Here is a 24,317-nt window from a genome sequence, read left to right on the forward strand (position 1 = left end):
TTTCCATAAAGCAACAGCAGGCGGATACGTAGGCAGGACTTCAACATGTCCTTGTCTCCCAGAAATTTTTCCTGCTCTGGCATGGTCCAAAATATGTTTGACTCCCTGTATGTGTGTGTTTCAGGCTTGTTCTACCTTCCTGTTGTGAGGCAAACTGATGACTCAAAAGCCTCTTGCCTAACAACAGCCAGTGTACACGACTCCAGTCGTTTCACACACTAATGAAACCAGAGAGGCAGAAAAAGAATTAGTCGTGCTCAGGCTTGTAACATCAGCCAGTTAAAGCCTGGTGTGCATGCAATTAGATCAACACACTGAAATCCACATCAGGCATTTGAATGAGGCGTGTGTATGGGTGTAAGTGCGGGAATAAATGATGGGGCATGACAGACAGGCAGTGTATTTGTGTATTTATGTGTGTTTGTACAAGTTTGAAGAGATAATTTTCCAATTATCCCTCAACAGCAGTGGCAGCTGTGGGCGTGATCATTAGGTCTATCCACTACTCAGTGTATTGTCTCTGTGCTGTATGACTCAGATGTGCAGTAAGGCCACATGATATGTATTTGAGGCTGAAGCCTCGTCATTGTTGCGTGGGTGCAGTGAGGAGACATGCGGTTTACAAGGACGGGGGGCTCAAGAAACGGCAAAGTCTCAACAGCTTTATCTCTCCCTGCTTGATTGGCTTATAATTGAGTTGCCAAGAAGTTGTATGCAGCAATCCGGACTCGGAGAAGTTTACCGGATACTTTCTTTTAAATCCATTTCTGTGCTTCTCCGACAGAGGGGGGGACATAGCCTCCCATCTGTGTGTGTGTGTGGGCTGCAGACTGAATAACCGAGGCCTCTGGGGAATGAGTTTATTCGTTTTCCCTCACCAAAAACAACAAGAGAAATGCCGAAGGTGAGAGAAGAGGGAGCGCTCCTCTGTGTTCCAAAGTCAAAGAGCAGCTGGTAGACACAGACAGAGACCCCGGAAACAGGAAACAATCTGGAAACGCTTTGTGTATCTCAAAGGATGGCATCGTCAGAAGGAAGATAGCCTGGAATCAATCCGTGCCATCACAGAGATGCAGAGCCTCTGGTCACCTGTTTTTTTTATTTATTTATTTATTTATTTTTGCATACAAAATCTGATTATAATGTCCTTTGTATGGTAATGAGAGACCGCTGACATTTTTGAGAACTGACAGAGATGTGTTTGTAGCCCCAGATGCAGGATTTCTAAACCAGTTTTCAGCAATCTGTTCACTAATTTCACCTGCAGTACTTTGGTAGCGGAAGCTTTTGGGAAGAGCTCCATTACCTGAAAGAGTAATTAATTCTCCTTTCATGAAAATTGTATTACTCAAATGCTGCAGGACCTATGAGCTCCTTGCGCGACCTTCCATTTATCACAATATTCACCTGACAGAATTACAGTTTATTTTTAGCCCCCGACACCTCTTTGGTGGCATTAAATTATGCATGTCTTCCCATGCGCCGATCATCTGTTTCCCTGACAAAGAGGGATATACGGGTCGAGCAACAACTCTAATAAAATAAAAGGTTGTCTGGTTTGTTGCGTGTGAAGTGCGCTCAGGCTCGGATATGTCCTGTTGCCTGATTAAAGGGTTCAGTCTCAGCTGTTGGAGGAAGCAGTGTAACAGTTATGTTTTAAGGTTTCCTTCCTTCTGAATCATCTTTAAGACTCTAACTCCAGGGTCATTCCCATCCTTGCAACACACACATGACTAACGCTCTGAGTAATGGTTCTAAAACTAAGAAACAGTCATCAGGAAGGAAAAGAGCGCGACCTGAAGGTATGTCATGTCTGGAAGCTGCTCGGTGATACTATCCCAGGATATACAGCGGCGGATGACCGTTTAGTGATGACGACTGAGTAGAGTGCTCTCAGGCATTTTCCTTGTCTATGGTGCAGACACTGAAAATGACACTGATTACGGCTGAGCTGAGTTTTTTGTCTCTGGGTACTTATGCAGCACCGTTTCGTTTCATTACATCATGCCATCCTTCATGTTTCGATTTCTAGTCCCACTTTTGGGCTACTCCACTCGAGTATGGGTCTCTATCCTCACATTGATTTTCCAATTGAGAGTGAGGCCTGGGAGCAACGAGGCACAGACAGCATCCATTGTTTCCATTTGTACGATACGATGATGATCTCACCGGCAGCCGCATGCCAGCCTCCGCTCCTCTGCTCTCGCTAGACTTCATCAACTGAGAAGCCGCTGTTAATTACCAGTCCATATTCTAATTACTCATCACTCGGCACGGCGGTAAGCCCAGGAACAGGGACAGAAGTGAGGGGAGAGACAATGGCAGTGAAGGGGGCTTTTCTGGAACTCATTGACTTGCGGTAATTGAACGCACATTTGGATGAGACGCAACACAGGATATGGTGGAGCATGCTGGTTCAGCGTCTGACATTAGCCTCTGCACTCTGGGCTGCGGAAAAGATAAACACTACGGTGTGCAATTAGTGGTGGTTTGGTTGGTCAGGCGGTGGAAGTCTGTTATCTTTGCAAAGAGTGGCCGAAGTTTCACAGTGCTGTTTGCTTTGCCGCCTCGCATGAGGAAATCCAAAGTTTGCAACGCCAATGTAAACCTGTGACAAGTTTGTCTGTAAATGGTTGACTTTACCTTGAGATTAGTATCACATGCTGGAGATAAAGCAGCATATTGTGCAAACAAACACTGATATGCTTCTTGTGTTTAGTGCTTTCATCCATCAAACAAGCAAGATAAAAGTGTTTCTCATGTGACAAGAGTAAAGAAACCCACTATCTCCTGTTATGATTAAACAATTTAGGTTAGAGGTCAGAGACATATAGAGGCTGATGAATACATAAATACCAATACAGTAATCAGGGATAATGCATCCTGGCAAGACAACTGAAGAGTCATAGCAGCCGATTCATAGATATGGAGAGAAAGATCAACTCAAGCTCATAAGGTCAAAAAACATAGTGTACGGGATGTACATGTACTGTATATTGCCATTATGAGATGCTCAATAAAGAGGCTTTCAGGTATTGACAGTTGGGCTCTCTCCACGACGGTGTAAATTATTCATGATGTGTGTATGTGCGATCAATGGCAGCTGTCTGACAGAGATCAAGTCTTGCTTTTATTGCACCAATTCAGATGATGCGGTGGGTCTCCGTGGCCATCAGATCCTTTTTCCGACACACTTGACAAAACCCCTCCGCACTGTGCCAGCTTCTTAGCAATTTCCCCTGTCATGGTTGCCGAGGATCTGTCAGGCCATGATGACGCACCAGTCTGAAAACGTATATACCTTCCCCTCAGAGACGAACGCATTGCGCCGAGGCAGGCATTTCCTCACCAATGTTACGTTTCATTCAGGTTTTCCTTGAGGAACCAGTCTGAATTCATAAAGCGAGGATCAGGTTATAAGCTGGGTAGTCGGCGGGTGTACCCTCATTTATTTCTTGCTGCAACCTGCAGCAGAGACCCCCGCTGTTCATCTTCTTAAGCTTCAAAGAAAGCCATGGCTCACACAAGCAGATAATATGCAGAAATCTCCCTCTGCCTTGATGTAGATCTCTAGACCTGAATTTTCAACAGGACGGAGGAGAAAAAAGAAAGCTGAGAGGAGTGAAAAAGAACCGATCTGAAGGGGGCGAGGAAAAAACGAAATGAAGGCCTGTTTTGAGGGATTATTGCCGCTTTCTTTACTCCCTCCTCAGGCCACAAACCCCCTCAAAGGACATATGTCCATCTCTGTGTACACCAAAGGCCAGATTAATGGCCCGGCTAACCCAGCACTCAATACTGAACCACACCACACCAATCTAATTACCCAGAAAAGAGCACACAGACTCTAGCATCTTGCCCTCCTTCTCTCCATGCATCAGAATGAGGCAGCATTAAAATGGACGACAAAACGGGATTATGTTCAGCAAAAAAGAGGGAAAGCAGAGCGAAGGAAAATGCCCAGGAATCAAAAGGCCGCCTGTCATGAATAATAAAACTGTCGGCCTCAAACTGCAGTCAGGGAATGATATTGAAATAAATAATGAATTGATTACTATGCATCTGACGGCGCGCTGAGATGATTTGAACGTGCCGCGAGGGGGCCTGAGCTTGTTGCAGCACCACGGACAGGCTTAATGAAAGAGGAATGAAGAATTCTACTCTTTTAATACCACTTGTGATAATTGGGCTTCTGCTCAGAGTGCTCAGCACAAGTGCATCGCACTTCTTAGAAAACATAAATTATGTGGCAACCACAGACTTGGCTCCTTCGCCGCGTTTGAAATGAGAAATTAGAAGAGCCCCATTCAGTGTTTTGATCTGATTAGTATTGGGAAATCAGCATGCCCATTACAGCACATCCCTTTAAAATCCAGCTTTTACTGCCAGATCAAATCCTCAATATGATCAATACTATAGCAGGGATAGTCTTGAGTGGTAACAAATCATTGTGATAACTTGTAATATCCGCTGACAAAAAGGAAAAGGTAGAGTAGCTATCAGTTATATTACCCTTAATACACATATCTGACAATGAACAATAGACTTTCCTTTCAGGAGACGGACCTTTGATGCAACAGACTGTCCAACTGCTAGAGGAAGTCGTAAGGAAGGCCGTGTTTCTTCCTAATCCACTCAGATACATGCTGAGCTCCTCTGCAGGACAATATGGACCCCGCCAGACCCTCCTACTCACTCACAACGCCAAGAATGCACACACGGACACACATGCATGGGAGAATGCACCCAAACCTGAACGCATACATACTCAAACACTGATTAAATTAGTCTGAAGGAGCAACGGAGGCCCTTAGGACAATATTTTCATTGCAATAATAAAGGAAAAGCTTGCTTATGGCCCTCCTCGAGCAAATATTTGGCTTTGGGTCAGCTCTATTATTCATCCCCTGAGGAATATATAGGGGCCAAACTTTCAGCAATGAAGCAAAGACTGTAGAAAAAAACAGTAGAAAAAGAAAAACAGTCTGGGCATTTACAAGGCCCGGAGGTTTTCGGTTAATAAATCAAACATGCTCCAAATGCATCTAGGTAGTGCTGCTACAGTTGTGTCACTGGGGGGTTTGTGCTGTGAGTGGACTTGGGATATGTGACTTATCCCCATCTGGGGATGGGAGAACTAAATCCTTAATCTTTCCACATAAAGTTCCCCCGGTGGGTGATGATCGCTTTGTGCAGATAAGCTGACAGACAGAAAAATATGACATAGCCTTGCTTGTGTGTTTGGGCGTGTGTGTGTGTGTGTGTGTGTGTGAGTGTGAGTCTGGGCAGGATGCCTGGACTAAATCCCAGCATCCCCGGAGGCAGCCGCAGTTATCAAGGAAAGGGAAAGTTATCAGGTAGGACAGGAAGACAGAGGGAGAGAACAGACACAGACAGATAGGGAGACAGTGACAGAGAGAGTGGACACAGGCAATTTTTGTGAGGCGTGGACTCAACCACCCGGAGGTCCATCGGGATGGCTGACATTCATCATCGAAATTGTGGGGTCTCGTCAAAGCGTTATGGAGAAACTGCACCTCCAGAGAGTGAAGGACAAACACAGAGCACTCCTACTGTGTTCAAACAGGCAGTAGTCACTTCACCCTCAGACTGTGACTCACCTCCAACAACGTACTGCAGGCAGTTGGTGAATTTCTCTATGCTGCCATGGCTCCATTTTCAGGTATTGTCTAGCTTTAATAAGTAACTGAAACTGCCTTTAAAACAATTATCTGTGACATGTGAATCAACGTAATGAATCATTTCCTCTCTATGACATGAGAGGCAAAGTGGTACCTGTATCCATTCTTTGTTTGAGTCCTCTGCCGGCGTCCATGCATTTTCATAGTAGTTGAGTCTGGAGCGCTCTGGGGACCAGCTGGGGTTGTACTGGGATGACGCCATGATTTGGTCCGATGTTATCTCTCCCGATTCCATTCCCAAAGGGTCGCTGCAGTCGAAGTCTGCAGGGGGGAGGAAGAGGAAGAAAAGAATGAAAAAGGAGAGTAAAAGATGCTTAGCTGAAGTGTGAGCACAGAAAGCACTAGAATGTACCCAGCATGTGCTTTCAGTGTCCCCCAGAATCAGAGCTCGTCTCTGGGGACGAGGACGCCACACGGTAGGCACTCAGCACTGCCGGCTGGGAAAGAACAGCACATCAGCGACGCCTCAGTAAATCCTTTCTGTTTCTCTCTCTTTAGCTTTTAATGGAAGCAGGATGGAAGTCTTCCACATTAAAATGTCTTCATAAAACATTCAGTGTGGGCTAAGTTTATGCCGGTATTAGGCGTTAAAGTGACTTTAACTCTAGTTATTTCTTCCACCGACTAGATCTGTTTCCCTCATCCCTGTGGGCAGTTTATCTTTTCTGCACACACTGACTATTTTTCCCAACGTGGTCTCCTGGGGGAGTTTAGTATCTGTAGTTTGGGGCCATATATCACACTCACTGGCCCAGCTACCAATGGTAGGAGGTGACTTCCCTCGTTTGTGTGGACATGGGGCAGCCGTTGTGAGGCAGGCCGGGCTGAAGCCTCAGCTGGGTGAGATTGGGGTCGGCCTCTCTAACCCCTGGAGGTCAGACAAGCCGACACCGTTGTGCACGGAACAACTGTTTGAATGAATGATATGACCTTTTGATCTGGGTAGGAGTCGTATAACATCACCACAGCAACACAGAGGTATGTGAAGGCACACTTTCACACATTCATGTGGACCCGTATTCTCCTTATTGTTTATTTACTTTGTCATTGTCTAAGGATGAATTTGGTCATAAAGCACCTTGACACTGTTTCAAACCGTTAACCCTTCAGTCGCAAGCCTGTTTCTCGTCCACTGCCATAAACATATGGTCCGTCGCCCAAAAACAGTCCTGTGCTTGTGTGTGCATTAATACACACACACACACACTCAGAGGGCACAGGATGAAGAGCAGTGTGGAACTGCTATGTGGCTGCTGCCTATGAGCTAACACAGATGGTCTCCCCATCTGCCACACTGCTAACACTCCTCAGTCACTGGGTCAGTGTGTGTGTGTGTTTGTGCTTTACAGTGTCAGCGCGTGGTTGCATATGTATGTGCTCGCACGCCAGTGTGTCGGCATCTCAGTGTGAGCCTGAGGAAACTGTCTCGCACCTCTCCGCTCTCATCGTCGGCTCTCTTTGAGAAGACTGCCCGTTCTTGTCAAACTTCTGTACTCAGCCCGACACCATCGAGATTACTGTATCACGGTCAACACAAACACAAAGAGGCGTTTGTCTGCCACTAAGGATGGTATCTGATCGTGTGGGTTACTGACCAAAGCGGGGTTGATAGCCGAGAAGATAGGGTGAGGGCGGATGGGTGAGGAGAGTGATACAGAGTGAGCGAGAGAATCGGGGTAAGAACAAAAGACAAGGCCTCCTTTCATCCCCTTATCACATCTCATCAGTAGCTTTCAGCTAGAGTGTACTCTTCCCCTTGTAGAAGCGAGAAAATCCACCGTGTATTATACATAAGGGGATTATGAATGATTCAAGTGGTACAAGTCTGGAGGAGCGCAGACAAAGTTTGGAGATTCTTTTCCTATCTCGGATACCTCACGGTCGGTGATGTAAGACCGAGCAACTCATGTAAATTGAGGTATTTACTGATCGCAGGTCAGATATTTCACCATGCCTCTGAATGGTGAATGTGAAAAGTTGATTAGTGTAATCTGAACTGAGATGTGTGATTAAAGTGACTCAAATAACTCGGAGGAAGCTACGGAGAAATGACATCAGTCATCGTGTGCCCATTATTGTGAGGGAGGGGTTGTTTCAGTTGTTTTGTGTGTGTGTGTGTCTGTGTGTGTGTTTGTTGACATTTGTCCTCCCTTTGGGTGAGAGAAAATCCTTTCTGGAACTGATTAGTGGATTTGTTAAATGTCATTCTTCTCTGTTCCTGTTCAAAGACTGACTGTGTGTGTTTGGGGTGGTCTAGCCCCTGGACAGATTTACGACTCCTACCAGCACTCGTCTTCCTTAATGAAATGTTTAGTCAGAGCGTTTTGCAAAATGGGGTTGCGGGGTCAAGCCCTGTGACGACGTTGCAGCATGTAAAAGGTCTAGGGGTGCATGTGAGTGTGTGTCCAGGGTGGTTACTGGTGGGGAAGCTGCCTTTTGGAGCCTGTCTGGGCTCACAGTGTGTAAGAGTCTTGTAAACCACAGGGGGTGGACCAAATGAAGAAGCAGGAGGTGTTTATTTAATAACTCTTAAGCTCTTTTAAACGTGTGGGAATTTGTCATAATAGGACCATGCGTGGCTTCAGTTGCAGACAACACCTGCTTCTTACTTTTAGTAAGATTCCTCTGGGGGTTAATTTATTGCCCTCTAATTCTTGCAACTACCCAGCTTCTATTCAGGCTCATCCAATCCCAATTTTCTTCTACTGAACAAATCTCTCTTGATTGTGATTTCATTTTGATTTCCACCTCAATATACATTTATGTTCTTTGGCTGCCATCCCCAATCTGTCCGATTTTCAGTGTTTTTATGCCAGCTCACCTTCCGGAACGGTCCTTTCGATGACAGTGAAGTTGGCAGAAAAGCCTTCCTTGGCGATGGCGCTGTCAGTGTTGATTGTCAGTGCCAGGATGCCCGTGTAGGAGATGATCCTGCCTGGGGTGTTCTGCCCACAGTACCTCCCGATGTATGGACCGACTGCAGGCACAAAGCAACAGGAGAGAAACATTGTTACTTGGGTTAGACTTGGGTTAACTCAATATTTGTTTTTTTTTGCCACAGTCATGTCACACATGGGTTTAACTACCAACTCCCCCCCATTGAGGTGTGAAAGCTAGTGTGTCAGTGAGGCATGGCACCGGCTGCATTTTTTTTTTACCCGACCTCATAAAGAGAGAAAAGACTCCCAACATTCCACGCCTGCTGGCCAGTCGGACACAAAAACAGCACTGTGGAAGAGGGACCTGTGGTGTGGGCAGGTCACGGTCTCTGTCTATTTGCTGGCTGTAAATTCCTAAGACTTCCCGTCTTGCCTTTTTTTTTTTTTCTTTTTTAACATGAGGTGGACGCAGCCATGAGTGAGTGAGTTTTGTGAAGGAGACCAAACACGTAAAGTCAGGGCAGAGACAATAGGGGAGCATTAAACGACGGAGCAATAAAAGGACGAGAGGGACATGTTCCAGTGAGCAGAGTGGAAGCAGGAGAATATGGGAGGGGGAGAAACATGGGGAAAGAGTGGTGGGGTAACGAGGGAGCGGGAGAGCACAATGACCTTGCCCTGTGTCTCTGATGTGTGCTATGATCCATGCACCTTTGTGAGTATGTGTTCATGCTGGTGTGCAGGGACCTGCAGCTTATCTCTGATTAGTAATGCAGTGATCAGTGGCGAGTGACAGTCCTGCCTCCCTGCGGCCTCCTGTCATCCAAAACATGCCCCTTCCAGCCCAGCTCCTACATGAAAGGCAAAGGCCAGACCACAGGGACTTACAGGGCAAGGGTGTGATGGCTCAAATTAATCTTCATCGCCCAGGTGTCTGGTGGATGTGCGTGAGAATGTATGTGTGCTTTTAAACCAGCTCAGGCTCGGGCTGAGCAAAAAAAATTGCCATCTCCCAGATTATCTGCATGACTCCCCAGCTCTATGAAATTTTAAAGAGCCTCTCGATGAAGTGTGCGTCCTGCCTGCCTCTATATTCCTCAGGGAAGAGGGACGAGGGAGTGGAGGTTCGTCTTCCACAGTGCCTGTCCAGCGGGGTGTGCTTTGAGAGGTGGAAAGACAGGGAGGCGTGATTCCCCCGGTGATTCACAGAGCCTGCATTTGCCCAGACATCGCCCACCTCTGCATACCCCAACATCTAACATGCCCCCAGCCTTCTGTGCTAATGCACTATCGATCCAGCAGGCACCACGGGAACTGCCTGGCAAAAGTCAGCACGCAATTTTCCTCCCATGGCTTATTTTTATACAAGGCTGTCTGTCACATACAGCAACACTTGAAGGGTGGGATGCTACGTCAGTCCAAAGTGGCAGTGTCCAATTTCTGCCCTGAATAGGCTCAACGTTGGCCAGAAAAAGATTCAGATGTATCTTATTCTGCTTCTTTTGAGTCACACTTTTAGCCGAAAGAACTGAGAAATCTCTGAATTTTAACAAGTCGGAAGTAGCGCAGGAAACTTTTCCTTTCCACATGACCGAGGTACCTTTTTGTTAAAAACATGTATTAAAAGGTGATAATAATGTGACATATTCGCAGCCCTCCAAGCCTTTGCAGGTCTTAATTAACACAGATCTTGAAAATGAAACATGTCCCACCTCAACGTACAAATGAGCTACGGAAGCGCTCTGCGGAATCAAAGGTCAACTCCGCACAGCTCAAATCTACAGAGATGTGCGCTCAGAGAATATTGAACTTTTAGCAAACTCACTTGAAAAGGCGCCGTGATTTACACTTCAACCTTATCACTCGGAACGCCAGAGCAGAGATTACTGATGTGCACCGGGTTGAATGCTACTAGATCAAATTTTTTCAATTTTCAGCCACTGATGGGTGAGAAGCGCTTTCATCTTGTCTGCACCCCGTGTTGGAATAGCCAGGAGAAAAACTCAAAACTTCAAGAGGTGATTTCGTTCGCTCACTTCAAAGCCTCATCTCGGGCCATGGAAGCATTGCTTTGAACACCGCTCCCCCTCTCTGGCTCCGTCTCTCACCTGCTGATGTTTTAGATGCTATTTTATATCAATATTTCCTTGTGTGTGTGAATCTACGCGAGTTCTGCGGCATTTGCTCAACCCTGCAACCAGGAGACGTTGGCTCAAATTTCTCTCTGGTGGGAAACACAAGGAAAGATCCAAAGGAAATTCCTTTTCGAGTCATTTCCTGCAAGATCAAAATGTGCTTTCAATGCGTCAGGGCAAAGATGCTACAGCTTAAATATAACATCCTAGATTAGAGCTCTAATTCCAAAACACGAACAAATCCTCCAGCACAATGCAGCCTGTGACAGAAAAAGGAAGGGCCTTGTAATCAGGAAGTGCTTGACATTGAGAGATGACGGAGCATTACGCTCATGACGAGCCTTGGACCCTTGCCAAGTCTGGCGACGGCAGTTAGCCCACTGGCCCGAATAATGCCATCACATTGTGCAAAGCTGTTCATTTCCTGTCAAAAAACAGCAGACAGACAGTGACGCTGAAGCCCACCTTATCCTTTTTCCACTACTTTCGAAACAGTGAGATTATGCACATTTCCCTGTCTTTTCCATACTAGCGTTGTAACAATCACTCCTCTAATGGCAACTATTAGTTTTTTATAGCAGTGATATTTTCTGTTTAAGAAATCAGAAAGGACAGAGTAGCAATACTATAAATGAGAACACTAGTGAATGATTATGACAGAGTAGCTGCCTCCTGCTGAGTTGTGAAATGTTGATGATATGCTAAAATGTAGTGTAACAGCAGCACATGTAGGAGGGAGTCATAACGTCTGCAAACTAACTATATTCATATAAAGCTTGCTAACCATAGTAAGGCTGTAAGAGAAAAATCCATGAGTGTAATGAATTATGAAAGGCAGTATTTTGCTGCTCATGAATTCAACTTCTCATCAATAGTAGAAAGATTATTTCCTTTCTTCTTCGTCTGTAAATTACAGGTCAAACAGCTCATGCACATTTCAGTCTTCACCAGCAGACTGGTGCTGCTCGCTCACCTCCGGGGAAGCCATCCCAGATCTCCAGTCTGTCGTAGCGGCAGAAAACACCAGCAGGGGGTGTCGGGTCCGGCTCCAGCTCGAAGCTCTCAAACTCCAGAATGATCTCGGACATCTTGGGGGCGAAGATCATGAACGTGCAGTCCAGGTTGTTGGGGTATTTCTCTGGGAAACCGGGTGATTTTATGACACCGCTGTTGGAGGTGAAGTTCCTGGAGCACTCGGGACCTGCAGGAAACGAGATCGGAGGTGAGAAGATGAGAAGAAAGAGGGACAAAGGAAGGGCGGGGCATGAGTCTTTTGAGTAGCTATTGGTTAAGTGATCTGTTGTGAGCGTCTTTGTGTTGTATTGTATTGAGACGCTTTGCCTCCCAGCTGGTCTATTGATGGAGGACAGTTTATGGCCCATGGACGAGGGACCACCTTGACAGCTCTATTCACAAGAGGCTGCATCTGGGTCTCTTAACTCGCCTCTGTGTGGTTCTGTGCCTTTTTTGATTTCCCTCTGGTCACAGACATCGCACTCTTTCATCACTATGTGTGTGTATGTGTTAAATCTGGAACTCCTGGAACATCTGGACTGTGGATGTAATCATTAGTCAAAGGCCTCAATCAACAGAATTGAGGAATGATGAATAAACAGCTTTATTCGCTCTGCAAAAATCTGCCTCTCTCTCACTTTCTCTCTGTCATACACACACACACACACACACATCAGGACACGTCTGTGAAGCATGTGAGAGGTGCTCAGGCAAAATTACGGCGTCAGTGATGGAAGGCGAGGGCACCGACTGCGCATACATCAACGCACACCCACACTTCAACACACAATTTTACAGAAGGGAAAGTCAAAATATTTATCCAACGCTCCCCAGAGAGCTGCCTTTCAGCTGATGAGGAGCATTAACACGTTCCCCATGTTAGCCACTTCTCAGGGCATCAAGAGCACAAGATTATGATTTAAGAATGAGTGACATGATAAAAAAAAATACTAACAGCTGCAGGGAAATTTCTAAAAGAGTGACAGAAAGTGACGTTAAGATGTGTTTCACTATGCTTGAGACGCTGAGATTTTTACCAAGTCTGGCTTCGCCCAAACACACACACACACATGTGCAACATCAGGAAAAAGAGGACCACTGTCATTTAGGGTAATTATTTGAAGCCATTAGTGGCTGAAATGTGCACAGGATAATGTCATTTTCATGCTAGTCTGACAGCCGGCATGATGGGCGCAGATGGAGCTGATCGAAGCCAAAATTGCAGGGAGTTATCGGTAGGTAGAGCCTCTGTGCTACAGTCATTGTAGCTTAAATGAATGTGGCAAACTGCTTTTTCCACTGTTAAACGTCTTGCTGGGCCCCTAATTCAAGACCATCAGGCCCACTTCAGCCTGTCCACCAGCGGAGTGAGTGAAGGAAGGGAGAGCCATGTTGATTTTCCAAGCTGAAAGCCGCGACGAACAGTGTTTTGACTCTAAAGAGAGCTGACATTTAGTGCAGCAGCTAAAGTGTGGCTTTTGAGAACAGTGGGCGCCATTAATTTCACAGCTTCCCCTCGTATTTACTCCCAGAAAATGGAGAGATTTTGTCGAAAGAGGGAGTGTTCCCCGGGATGAGAGGGTCGCTGGATGCTGCGGTTCTGCACTTTACCTCGCCGAGAAATTTCAGACAATTTTGGGGAGGAAAAGTATAGATGCAAGCCATTTCTTTGAAAAAGGGCGCCCATGGTCCCTGAGTGCTCTGGACAGCTGCAGCATAGGCAAAGTGCACTTCAGCGTGTTGAATATCTGCGGAAACTGGCTCAAAACTCTCACTCTCCGTTCATCAGTCTCCACCATGACCCTTATCTCAGCATAGCAGTTGACCAGAACAGATTTGGTCGTCAGGGATGGTTCACTATGAAAACCTGTCAAAATGCAGGCAATAGAACGGCACTGAAAGAGTGTGCTGCCTGGGCTGATGCAATGTTTCCATAATGTTTTAACAAATGCATTTGAGAAATGTGGGGTAAAATGTGACGGTATGTATTCCCACTTAACATAACTCAATGTAAACATTAGGTCTTCCTGTTTCTGTGTTCTTTCTGATCATGACTGAGGCCAAGCCAAGGACAAACTCCCCTATTGTCAGCTAGCTTTTGTGTGACTGGCTACATTTACAGCCCCTCAAGGAAAGGACAGAGCGACGACATCACAACAAAATGGAGTGGAAGACAGAGCGCTCTGGTTGGTCCCATCGGCGAGATAACCATCCAACAGATCTCTTTTATCTAGTGCCGACACGCGAGAGGCCTTCCGTCCCCAGCTCCCCTCGCTACACCCAGGATACTTTGTGCTGATGCCTGCGTGAGAGGCATTCAGCGATAGCGGTCACGCTTTTCTGTGGCGGCGTCCGTACGTACAGGCGCGTGTGAATGCATCTGCGCTGACAAGGAGCTCCAGGAGACAAATATATCCCGTCGTCAGCCAAATGTTAACTCCCTGCCTCTTACTCGCGCTCTGTCTCTGCCTTGTTCTGTCGCCACAGTTGTTGGTGTCTTTCCTGGCAGATTTATCGGCCCAATGGGAAAAGAGATTAAAATGTGAAGCAGAAAGGAATTTGTAAATATGAGGGATTTGACGCAGGTAAGGCTGACAGGAAACAAACGCTTCGATTGTTTGATTTCATCTGAGATAAAACAGTGCAGCCAGTCGTCCAACCGCTGCTTTGGAACAAACAGCTGAATTTACGACAGGAAGTTAGGAGAGAGCAAAAGAAGTAACCTTGAATGAACAACATTTGCCGGCAACCTCCAACCAGGCGCTCAAACATTTACTGCTGGCAGTAATGGATTCCTTTAACTCCGGTTTACACTGAGCCCTTCTCCTCTGGACTGGGGAGTAAACAAATGTCAGTCTGACTCGCTCACTGAGTGATTCGAGTTTGTTTAACGGGACAATACTTAATGGAGGTCTGATTTCAACTTTGCAAGTGTTAGCGATCTATAATAAATATTAAACAAATATGGTTTCAGCATTAAGGGAGCAGGGCGCCTTTCAACTCTTAGTCTCCCTGATGACTTGTCCTCTATGTCTCTATTAAGCTGTTGCTCTAAGTGCTGAAAGCAGACCAGAGACTGAACGTTAATCACTAGAACAACATTGTGCCAAGGAAGGCGCTAAATGTGTCAGCGTCTTGCTATTTTAATTTTCAAATCTCTCTCTCTCTCTCCCTTTTCACATATCCATTCTCTCTTTTTTTTCTCCATCTATTCATTTCTCCTTGGTTGGGGTTTTTCGTGGCCGGAGCCATAGGGGCTGAAGGTGTTGTTATTGGACTGCTAAGTAAATTAGGATTGTTTATGTTCCGTCCTGCTCTCTGGCTAATCATTAGCCCAGTTCCCAAGCCTCCACCCCCTGTCATACCTCCCGTCCCCTTCAGTCTGTCCTGTGCCACACTGACTGAGGGTTTAATTGTCGGTGGAGAATTAACTCTTTCACTAAATCAAACATTAACCTGAAGCCTGTGGGGTGTCAGTCATTGAAACAGATGGAAAGGCAGGTTTGCATTTAACCATACCCACACACGCCCTGAGGCACTGCACTGCTGACATGGTATTTAACGCATTGAGTGTGCCTGTGACGTTGCATCTCCCCCATCCAGTGACTCAGTGTTGAGGGGTGGGGGGCAGGGTCACAGTCTACCTCTGACTCCCTTTAAAAAGATTTGTTGTCTTAAGTTTCCATGAGGGCCGTATGTGTGATGACAGTACGTCTCCGTGCCAGATGTGACCTATGTCATCAGGGCGTGCTGTCCATGAAAGCAGAACGTGCCCCCCATTAGGCCCAACACACACACACACACACACACCTCAAAAGTGTTTTCACAGGTGTGTGCTCAGAGTAAAACCTGATAAACAGGGCTTTCAGCGTGAAGACAACCTTGATAGGCCTCCATCCAATAGACTTAATCATTCTGCTGAGTAACTGTGAGGACACAGAGATGAGCTTGTGTGTGCATGCAAGTGTGTGTGTGTGTGTGTGTGTGTGGGGGGGGGGGCTAACAGTGGCACTGTATCCGCCTCCTCGCCCACTTCAACAGGCCTTTGGCCAGCATTGATGTGGCTCTAAGCAAACTGCAGAGCTGTTAAGAGAAAACATATGCTGTGCCTGTGCGCATGTACGTATACTTCAGAGGATGGATCTTCCAAGAAACACTTGAGGATTTTAAGCGAGATACTGTCGGATGACAGGATAAACACAGCCTTCAGTGCTCTACAAAGGCAGCAGGGTTTTGGTGGAGGGTAGCCCCACCTCATCTCAGTTTACTTAACTTTTCTGGGGCTGACATTACTGATTTTTGTTGTCAAGTAAAGGCCTGGCCTTTTTTTTTATTCACCGCCTCGCCTCCATAGAGACAAACACAAACACAACCATCTTGCTAATCTGCTCCCTTCAGCTCACATATTCCTCTCTCCACCGACTTATCCCTCCTCTCTATCTCTTTCTCCCGCACCATCTTGCTCTTCCTGTCACTTGCCAGACTTCAGCCAGTGGAGCGAGGCTGCCAATTTGCAGGCTATAAAATAAATAGCCCATGCTAATTAAGATGGTTGGATGGGATTGAGGAGTGGAGAGGAGTAGAGACTGAGCCGCAAAACAACCTGTTCTCTTCCAATTAGACACTTCGCAGGCAGCCGTTGATGAAAGCCAGGGCTACAAATGCCAGCATGTTGACGTGTGTGTGAAAGTGCATTTACATACTTCATAGCTTAAGTGGGTAAACCTGCACATGTAAACATACTCGTATAAGTTAGCATATGATTCCTGAGGGGACGACGTGTTTGCATATGTCTTCCTTGTGGGTATATTTACTTTCTATGTGACCTTTGCTTATATTCAACCCCGGATGAAAGGCGGCACCAATCCCTGAGGCTGACTGTCGGTGATCTCCAGGGCTATCGTCACAATGATAAACAGCCTGCATTCTTCGCATTTCCCTTCATTGGCATGCACAAGTGCGAGCCTCCCATTCCTCCATCCGTTATCAGAGCATCTGTGTATCATCATTAACGTTACATGTGTTAGCCAACACAATGTTTTCCCAGCTAATACCCTGCTTGTTGATAAGCTGTACTAATCAGCTAGCTTTGAATCTCTCTCTGCTTGGTTCTCTCTCTCACTCTAACAAACAGGGCTGTTAATTGATCTCAGAGCCCTGTTCCTGGCAGCGGCCAGCACCACAGTAGTCAAAACACGGAGTAAATTCGAAGCATAACGAGGGTCTGGATCCAAGCGACGGCACACCCATGGTGCTGCTGTCTGCAGGGGGATGGAGGTGCAGAAACTCCCAGACGAAGACATTCTGTCCTGGGTTTAATCTATAGCAGCGTCCCCCTCAGTCCTGATCCCACTTTGGATTTCATAAGCAAAAACTCTTTCTAGATTCTCATCTAGCTCTTCTAGCAGCTAGCTCTCTAGTCCTGACTCTATTTTCTATCCGCACTATCATCTGTATAGGTCCATATTTCCTCATATCTCAGCGCCTTGCAGAGTTTGCTCAGCAGTTTCATTTCTTATCGCCACTGGGTCCCTAACACGCCTCATTTATAATCAGGCCTGGCTCATGGATGAGACTGGGAAATACCTAGCTAATCACGGCAAGAATGTAGTAGATTTAACTGGTCTATCAAGAGGGATGAGGCAGCATGTGCGGATGAGCTTGCATATGTCGGGGCGGAGTGTCACTTTGATCTTGTAAATGGACCCACACTCCACCAGATGCCCTGCCGTGATGGTGACACGCACAAGCCCAGACACACAAACACAAACACACACTAGGCCAGATTAAAAGGAAGGAGGGACCTTGCGGGGCCATTCATCATGTCTCGGAGGTCACTGGTGGGGGGCGTCCTATAGACTGCTGTTAAGGTTAATTAATGAAAGTGGAGCCTGTAGCACCTGTCTGCCTACGAGTCACACTCCAGATATGTGCTGTCCTCCTCCTCCTCCTTCCTGTCCAAACAAAGGAAGGCAGCTAACCAACAGGAAATTCTCCCTCTTGTTACGCTGTGTTCTGATAACACAGACATCCCCTGAGGATATTTGTGGTTTATCATACCTGATTCCTGACTAAAATTACCCAAAGGTCTTATTTTTAGCAGAAGGAAGGAGCCTCAAACTGATTGGACACCACTCAGAAACAAAAGGAGGTGAAAGCCGTTCTTAAAAACACTTCAGTGGCTATAACTCGCTTTCTCCACAGCCAGCTAATCAGTGGTTGTAATGGCAGGTTCATACTCCTGCTGTGGATTGCGATCTGACAATAAACCAAACAGATAAAACATTTGTTGAATCAATGCTTGGCAAATTATGCCCTTGCTTATTGTACAGTAATTCACACCAGATATAACTGCTACATTTATGGAACATATGGGACTATGATTCATTGGTTTTGAATTGAGCATATTGCTTGCCATATTGTGATTGCATAATTTGACGCTCTGGTGCCTCGACTAAATCACAAACAAACCATGAAATTAGATGGAGAGACTCTTTTTTTTGTCCCATTATATGAATTATTCCTCCGGCTTTCATACTGTATCATCATGTGTGATAGTTTCGGCAAAAGATAAATCAGACTGGAATCATTTGTGATGTGGTGCTTTTAACAGTTTTTCCTAACCTTAAACCAAATCGTCAACAGCTACTTTAAGAGGTCAGGACAAGCATTTAAAGATCAATAAATCATTACCATTTTCATTTTGGGATATTAGTGGAATTGATTAAATAAAATAGGGTGTCTATGCTGTATTTCACTTTCACATTGCAGGGAAACTGCTGGCACATAGCAGGAGAAGGGCACTGGTCTTCAAGTGCAGATTACTAAAGTGTTTTCTGGAACGGCAGATGGCAGAAGGAGTAAAAGATCTATGGAAAAGCGACTTCAAATATCTGAGGATGAAAATCCATTCTTGATCTTGGGAACAGTAGTGGAAAAGAAACTCACCTCAGGTCCATTTAGTGGCTGTTCAGAAGCCTTTAAAGCTCTTAAATCTACAAGCGCATGACAGCTTTACAAAGGCCTTCTGCTGAGGGTGACGACAGAAAGCTCCAGAACAGCTACTAAGTGAACCTCGTGGAGAGGTTTGTCAGCCTTTTAATATACAGGTTAACGAGAAAAGTGGTCCTAAACCTGACAGATACAGTACTAGCATGAACAATACCTTGACACCACCTGGAAATTCTATAATAACCAGGTTGTAGGTCTGTATTTTCAATGGTGTTTCACAGTGAAGCTACAGCTGTGTCAAGCCACCCACCTGTCTTGAAGATCTCATATCGGATGGAGAAACCCGCTCCATGCGTCTCGTAGTCGGACACAAACTTAATGAAGAGCTGGTTTCCGGAAGAGACGACAGGAGAGGGAGCGATCTTCCCACAGTACTTCCCCACAAGCTGACCACTCTCATCCACACCATCTCGCACCTCCACATAGTCATACCTGAACAAGCCAAGAGAGCAGGAAGCAGTGTTAGTCACACTCCGCTTTGGAAAACATTGTTCTTTCCTTCAGATTTAGTTTTCATTGAGTCATTCTTAGTTGCTCTTGCTCTCTTCCTGCAGAAGTAAATTGGATTTGTTACACACACACACATAAACACACATACATTGATACTCAGAGGACCACATGAACACAGAGCAACACAGCATATTGTGCAGGTAATGTAGTGGAAATGAAACACTGTGTACTAATGAGGTCTCAGGTTAAAACTCTGAGAACAGGTGGGCAGGCTATGCTTTCATTATATCGACCTGGACACACACACAGACACACACACACACACACACACGCACACACACACACTGCACAGGCTATGTGCTCCCAGCTGCACTGAGGTCAGGTTTAGGTAACTGCTTTGACTACTGAACTTCATCTGAACAGTTGTTTATCTCCTCTTTAACCGAACACCGATTGTGTGTGTGCGTACCTGATGTATAAGAGAGGATGGGAATTGAAAGTGTTAATATCTTGGCCTTTGGCTTCGGGTGGTGTGTGGAGAAAGCAGGTGTTAAAGCTGTTAAACACACACGCACACACACTCGAACATTACATTCAAATGGAATTTCAGACCCACGGCTATTGAAGGGAGCAGCCGCCTAATTGGGTCGGTGCAGAGTTTAAGAGCAGAGGAGGAAAACATCTTTGAAATAGGACTGGGAACAGGAGCCATGATGCGCACACACGAGGAATTCTGGCATGTGAAACTTAAGCTGGTGGAGGAGAAATTAGAGTGACTGGCCAACGAGGGTGGTCTAAACAGCCTCTGGTTATCGGTGTGTGTGTGTGTGTGTATTTTCAGACACTTGTTAAGAGCGTACATTAAACGCATTTGAGTTGTGGTTTTCACTCCAGTGCCTGTATGTGTGAATGTATGTGAGTTCGCATGATGGTTCAGATGACTTTTCCGTGCTGTGTTTTGACTGGGAGTGACGGGCCGAGCATCGCTCCAAAAGCAGATTTCGGTTCAGGTTTCCACAGCTCCTAATTACCCATAACGCCCCTTCACGCCAAGTTTTCAGCTCTGCGGGCCACTTAGAGAACATATTCCTGCCCAAACCCTGATGAACTGCTGCGATGGCCCTCCATCCTAATCAGAGACCAGGTAAAAAAAATGCTCTTCACATACTGTAAATACAGCAATAAATTCTGCGTAATGTACAGCAGGTGTGTAGTAACATTCACTCACACACATGCTCTTTCTCTTCCTCAGAAAATATGTGCCTTCTGGGCAAAGAGGCCTATTTTCATAGTCCTGCTTGATTCCCAAATTACTGTCAAAACATCACGTCTCCTTAGAGATTCTGAATTCACTTAATGCACAGGATTTCACACAAAAAGGCGATTTACACTTTGAATGATGGCTCAGGGTGGGCTGAGTCCCTCAGGTGGGGCCTGACTTGTATCCACACGCACCCTTTGCCACCTTTTTCGAGAAAAATGGTTTCCTTCCCCTGCCTCAAATTTTTTAAAAATGCATTCGTAAACCAGAAAATTGAGTTACCAGAGGTGAGCTGGGGGAGGAGGAGATGGCTGTCAGCTTGGTTTTCATAAGCAGAATATTACAGAAAGTAGTAGGACTCGGCTAGTGAGCGTGAGGGGCAGAGAGTAGCTAAATGTAGAACTGGACAGAAGTGGTACTCCTTGAAATTTGGTCCCCTGAGGAGGTGCGGTGGATGGATGACTTCACTGGTCTTTCTGCCTGGATGGAGTGATCTGAGGTGATATGGAGCTGTCAGCATGCATCAAGTGCCTCCTCTTGTTCTTTTTCTCTGCTTTAAACTTTCAGTGTGTCGGGTTAAAGGTTTGGTACCTAGACTTAAAGCTGCTGTCTATAAACTAGTAGTCCCTGATAGCCTTCTTTTAAGGATCCACACCCATACAGTCCTCTCTTTTCTGCTGCTTCCTCCATTAAATCCCCTGCTTGAGCTGTTTGGCCTCTCTTCATTTCACTGTGTTGTGATTTCAGACCAGGTCTTCTCTCTTTCTCCACAGCGGGCCACCAGCTGTGGCAACAGCCCAGCTCGGCTTAGACAAGTAGCACTTTGTTAGAGCTTCTTTATCAGCTCCAGCGCAGTAAAAAATACTAGTTTCACATGGTGTTTACAATGTTTCCCCCTCCCAACTTTGCAGCTAAATGGCGCTCATTATTTAGTTTAAAGGGCTGCCCTGAAGCTGGGACCAGGTTTTGTTTGCTGTTGTAATGATGTCATTGTTTAGTTTCATCACAAAGGAAATATTTATAATGAATTTTAAGTCTAACCAAAGCTACCAAAACATTATATTTTGCAGTAAGAAATTAGAGTTACTGCGCTCTCGATTTTATTTTCCTATTGAAAGGAAGGCGTACAGTATATACTGGTACGTTATAGGTGTTTCGATAATTTAATGAACTTTAAATTTCGGTTGAAGTCTTACATGTTTCTGCCTGTAGTCAAATGGACAGTGTTCATCCACATAAATTGAAAGAAGAATCCAGGAAGATGCAGCAGTCAGATTTCTCCCCCAATTGTTTATGTTTGTACAATCAATTTCTCTGCTTAGAGGCTCCCACCTCTCCTGATTCCTCTCCTCTCCTCTCCTCTCCTCTCCTCTCCTCTCCTCTCCTCTCCTCTCCATCTTTGGGTTCCCAGCTCACAACAGAGAGCATCAATCTTTTCATGTTCCTGCTCTGTTCTATCAGCAGACTTATAATTCACCTCAGAGCCTCTGTCTCTGCAGCTATCTAACTGCCAAAAGCTGAGCATTGCCAGACGCCTAAAAAATTGATGCTGAGATGCATCACTGAGATGAAGACGGAGAGAAGAGCATGCTGCAGTACAGCTGAAGGAGCAGAGCAAGTGTGTGCGCGTGTGCTCTTTTGCTATCTGTGTGTGCATATGAACCATATGTGTGCAAACAGGTGTGTACATGCAGAGCATTATGCATATTATGTACAGTATAGCATGATTTTAACAGATGCCAGTCAACCAATGTTTTCATATCACACCCATTCACCACCCAAACAAGAGGAATATTCTCTCTAAAAATATTCTTATTTTCGACAACTCACACCTCCAGAAAAGCTGTTTATTGCATTTTTACCCTGCATCGCACACCATCAGCTTGGATGGCCCTCATAAAGGCAGCGCAGCAGGAGAGAGGATGCAGATGGAAGAGAGAATACGCCCTGGGGGTCCTCGCTGTGCTCTCTGTGCGAGGAAGGAAAGAAAGAAGAGACCTCCTTCTCGAAAATGTCTCTATTTGTGCCTAAATGGCTGGTGTGTCAGCCAGGCCTCCAGCGGTTCTGCGCCAGTGGGTCCACACACTCTGCTCTGCTAACACATATCTATCCAGGCCCTTATCATCTGGAAGACATTATGGGAAACGCTTGGCGGGGCAGTTTGACGCCTCGGAGAGGGTCTCCTGTTGCCAGCCGTGTTAAATGTAGCTCTAATCAATTGGTGTGAACACCTGTGGGGACTTGTGTTGTAAGGTAGTGATGCTTGGGGAAGACAGGGGACAGTTAACAACCTCTTTGTCGCATCATAAAAGAAGAACATTAACATGACCTACTTTTAAGCCACGGATCGTCCAACAGATTTGGGGTCTGCCTCTCATCTATGTCCTCCTGACCTGCCAAGTTAAACTTAGATTCCTCCTCTCGGGGGACTTTACGGTGATTTTTTTTTTTTTTTTTATCACTGCCGTTGTTGTTGTCCTTATTCCTCATGACAATACAATCCAGTTGAGCCATGCACCTATTTATCCATCTAGTCTGCCTTGGGTCTGGGTGGGCCTGGCAGCACACCACAACACACACACAGACAATTACACACACACACATACACACACAGTGAGCTGCCTACCACATTGCTAATAGTGAAAACGGTTTGCCAATCCAGTGGGGAAATTAAAGGGAAAAAAGAGAGGGGTAGGGGGGCTGCTGAATGTAATTCTCAACGACCTTCGCTTCACCGACTCAAATGTATTAGCCTGCCTTCTTTCTTCAGGCACAGAGAAAAAGCAATCCGCTAGTGTCAAACAAGAACATTAGCCCTCCTCGCAAAGCCAAAGAGAAGGCGACAAACCACCAACCTAACAATATAACAGTTATATTGCCTGAAGCTTTCCCATGGAAATAATCTGTCCTCCCTCTATAAATGTCCACTTGATATGGTTCTACAAAAGCAATACAATCTGAGGCAATGGAATAATGCTATGACAGACTGTATAAGCCTCCTACAATTGGTCAGATTTCTTAATCAGACCGTTTATAAGCTCAAGCATGCTGTGGAAACCCCCAGAACAAGAGCGTTTTCTTTGCTATTGCTCCCTTTGCTTCAGCTGTGTATCGAACAAATGCCCGCCACTTTTCTCTGGCATTCCTCTTTCTGCGACTGTCACAGTTTAACTTGCTATTGCACGAAAACATGTCACCGACAACATGTCAAAACATCTTGGGGTAACACAAGTGAAAAGGCCTAAACAACGGACTCGGGACAGCTCTGTGAGGCCCAGGGGACTTAGCAGGAAAAAGGACTTTGTTGTCGACTGTCAGAAAACTCTGGTCCGCAGATTTCATGTGTTAACGAGTTGCAGCTAACAAACTGTCACTTGAGGCACCAGAAAAATATCATTAACGTTTGTACAAGGGGGCACGAGACAAGCTGACTTACTTTTTACGAGCCTGGAGGGGACATACCTTACTGAAATAAAATGGTCTCTCTTTCTCTACTTTCCCTACCGTAGTGCCTCCCGCTTGCATGTGACATTCATTAACCCGCACTAGAATAACAGGTTCCCTCTCTCCTTGGGCCCAGACCCACTGTAATGACCCCAACGTCAGCTGGCCTGGACAGACAAGGAAGGAAAACCAAGGCAGTAAACCGGGTCTACATCTTATTTTTTTCAGCTGGAGACACTAACCCAAATTGACTTGCTAACATTAAGATTTTCATTGAAGGTCAAGATCTCATCGTTAAAGCAGAAACTCGAACCATGGAGCGTGAAAAAAATCAGGCGAGTTTTTTTAGGCGATCATCCTCTCCACTGATGTGTCTCCACTTCTGAATCTGCAGAAAATTGTTGCAGGAGTTGAAGGCCTC

General features: G+C 45.7%; 1 protein-coding gene across 3 annotated transcripts in view; it reads right to left on the reverse strand.

The window, feature by feature from the left end:
• The window catches only part of nrp1a (neuropilin 1a), a 59,916-nt gene that overhangs the window by 19,952 nt on the left and 15,647 nt on the right, over positions 1-24,317 (reverse strand). For all 3 annotated transcript variants that reach the window (XM_076761359.1, XM_076761361.1, XM_076761360.1), the window contains 4 exons: positions 18,992-19,173; positions 11,690-11,917; positions 8,524-8,679; positions 5,797-5,963 (listed from right to left, as the gene is read on the reverse strand). In XM_076761359.1, the coding sequence (XP_076617474.1) occupies positions 5,797-5,963; positions 8,524-8,679; positions 11,690-11,917; positions 18,992-19,173 (733 nt within the window). The remainder of the gene's footprint in view (positions 1-5,796; positions 5,964-8,523; positions 8,680-11,689; positions 11,918-18,991; positions 19,174-24,317) is intronic.

Source organism: Chaetodon auriga, chromosome 21 (genome assembly GCF_051107435.1).
Source record: "Chaetodon auriga isolate fChaAug3 chromosome 21, fChaAug3.hap1, whole genome shotgun sequence".
NCBI classification, from domain to species: Eukaryota; Metazoa; Chordata; class Actinopteri; order Chaetodontiformes; family Chaetodontidae; genus Chaetodon; species Chaetodon auriga.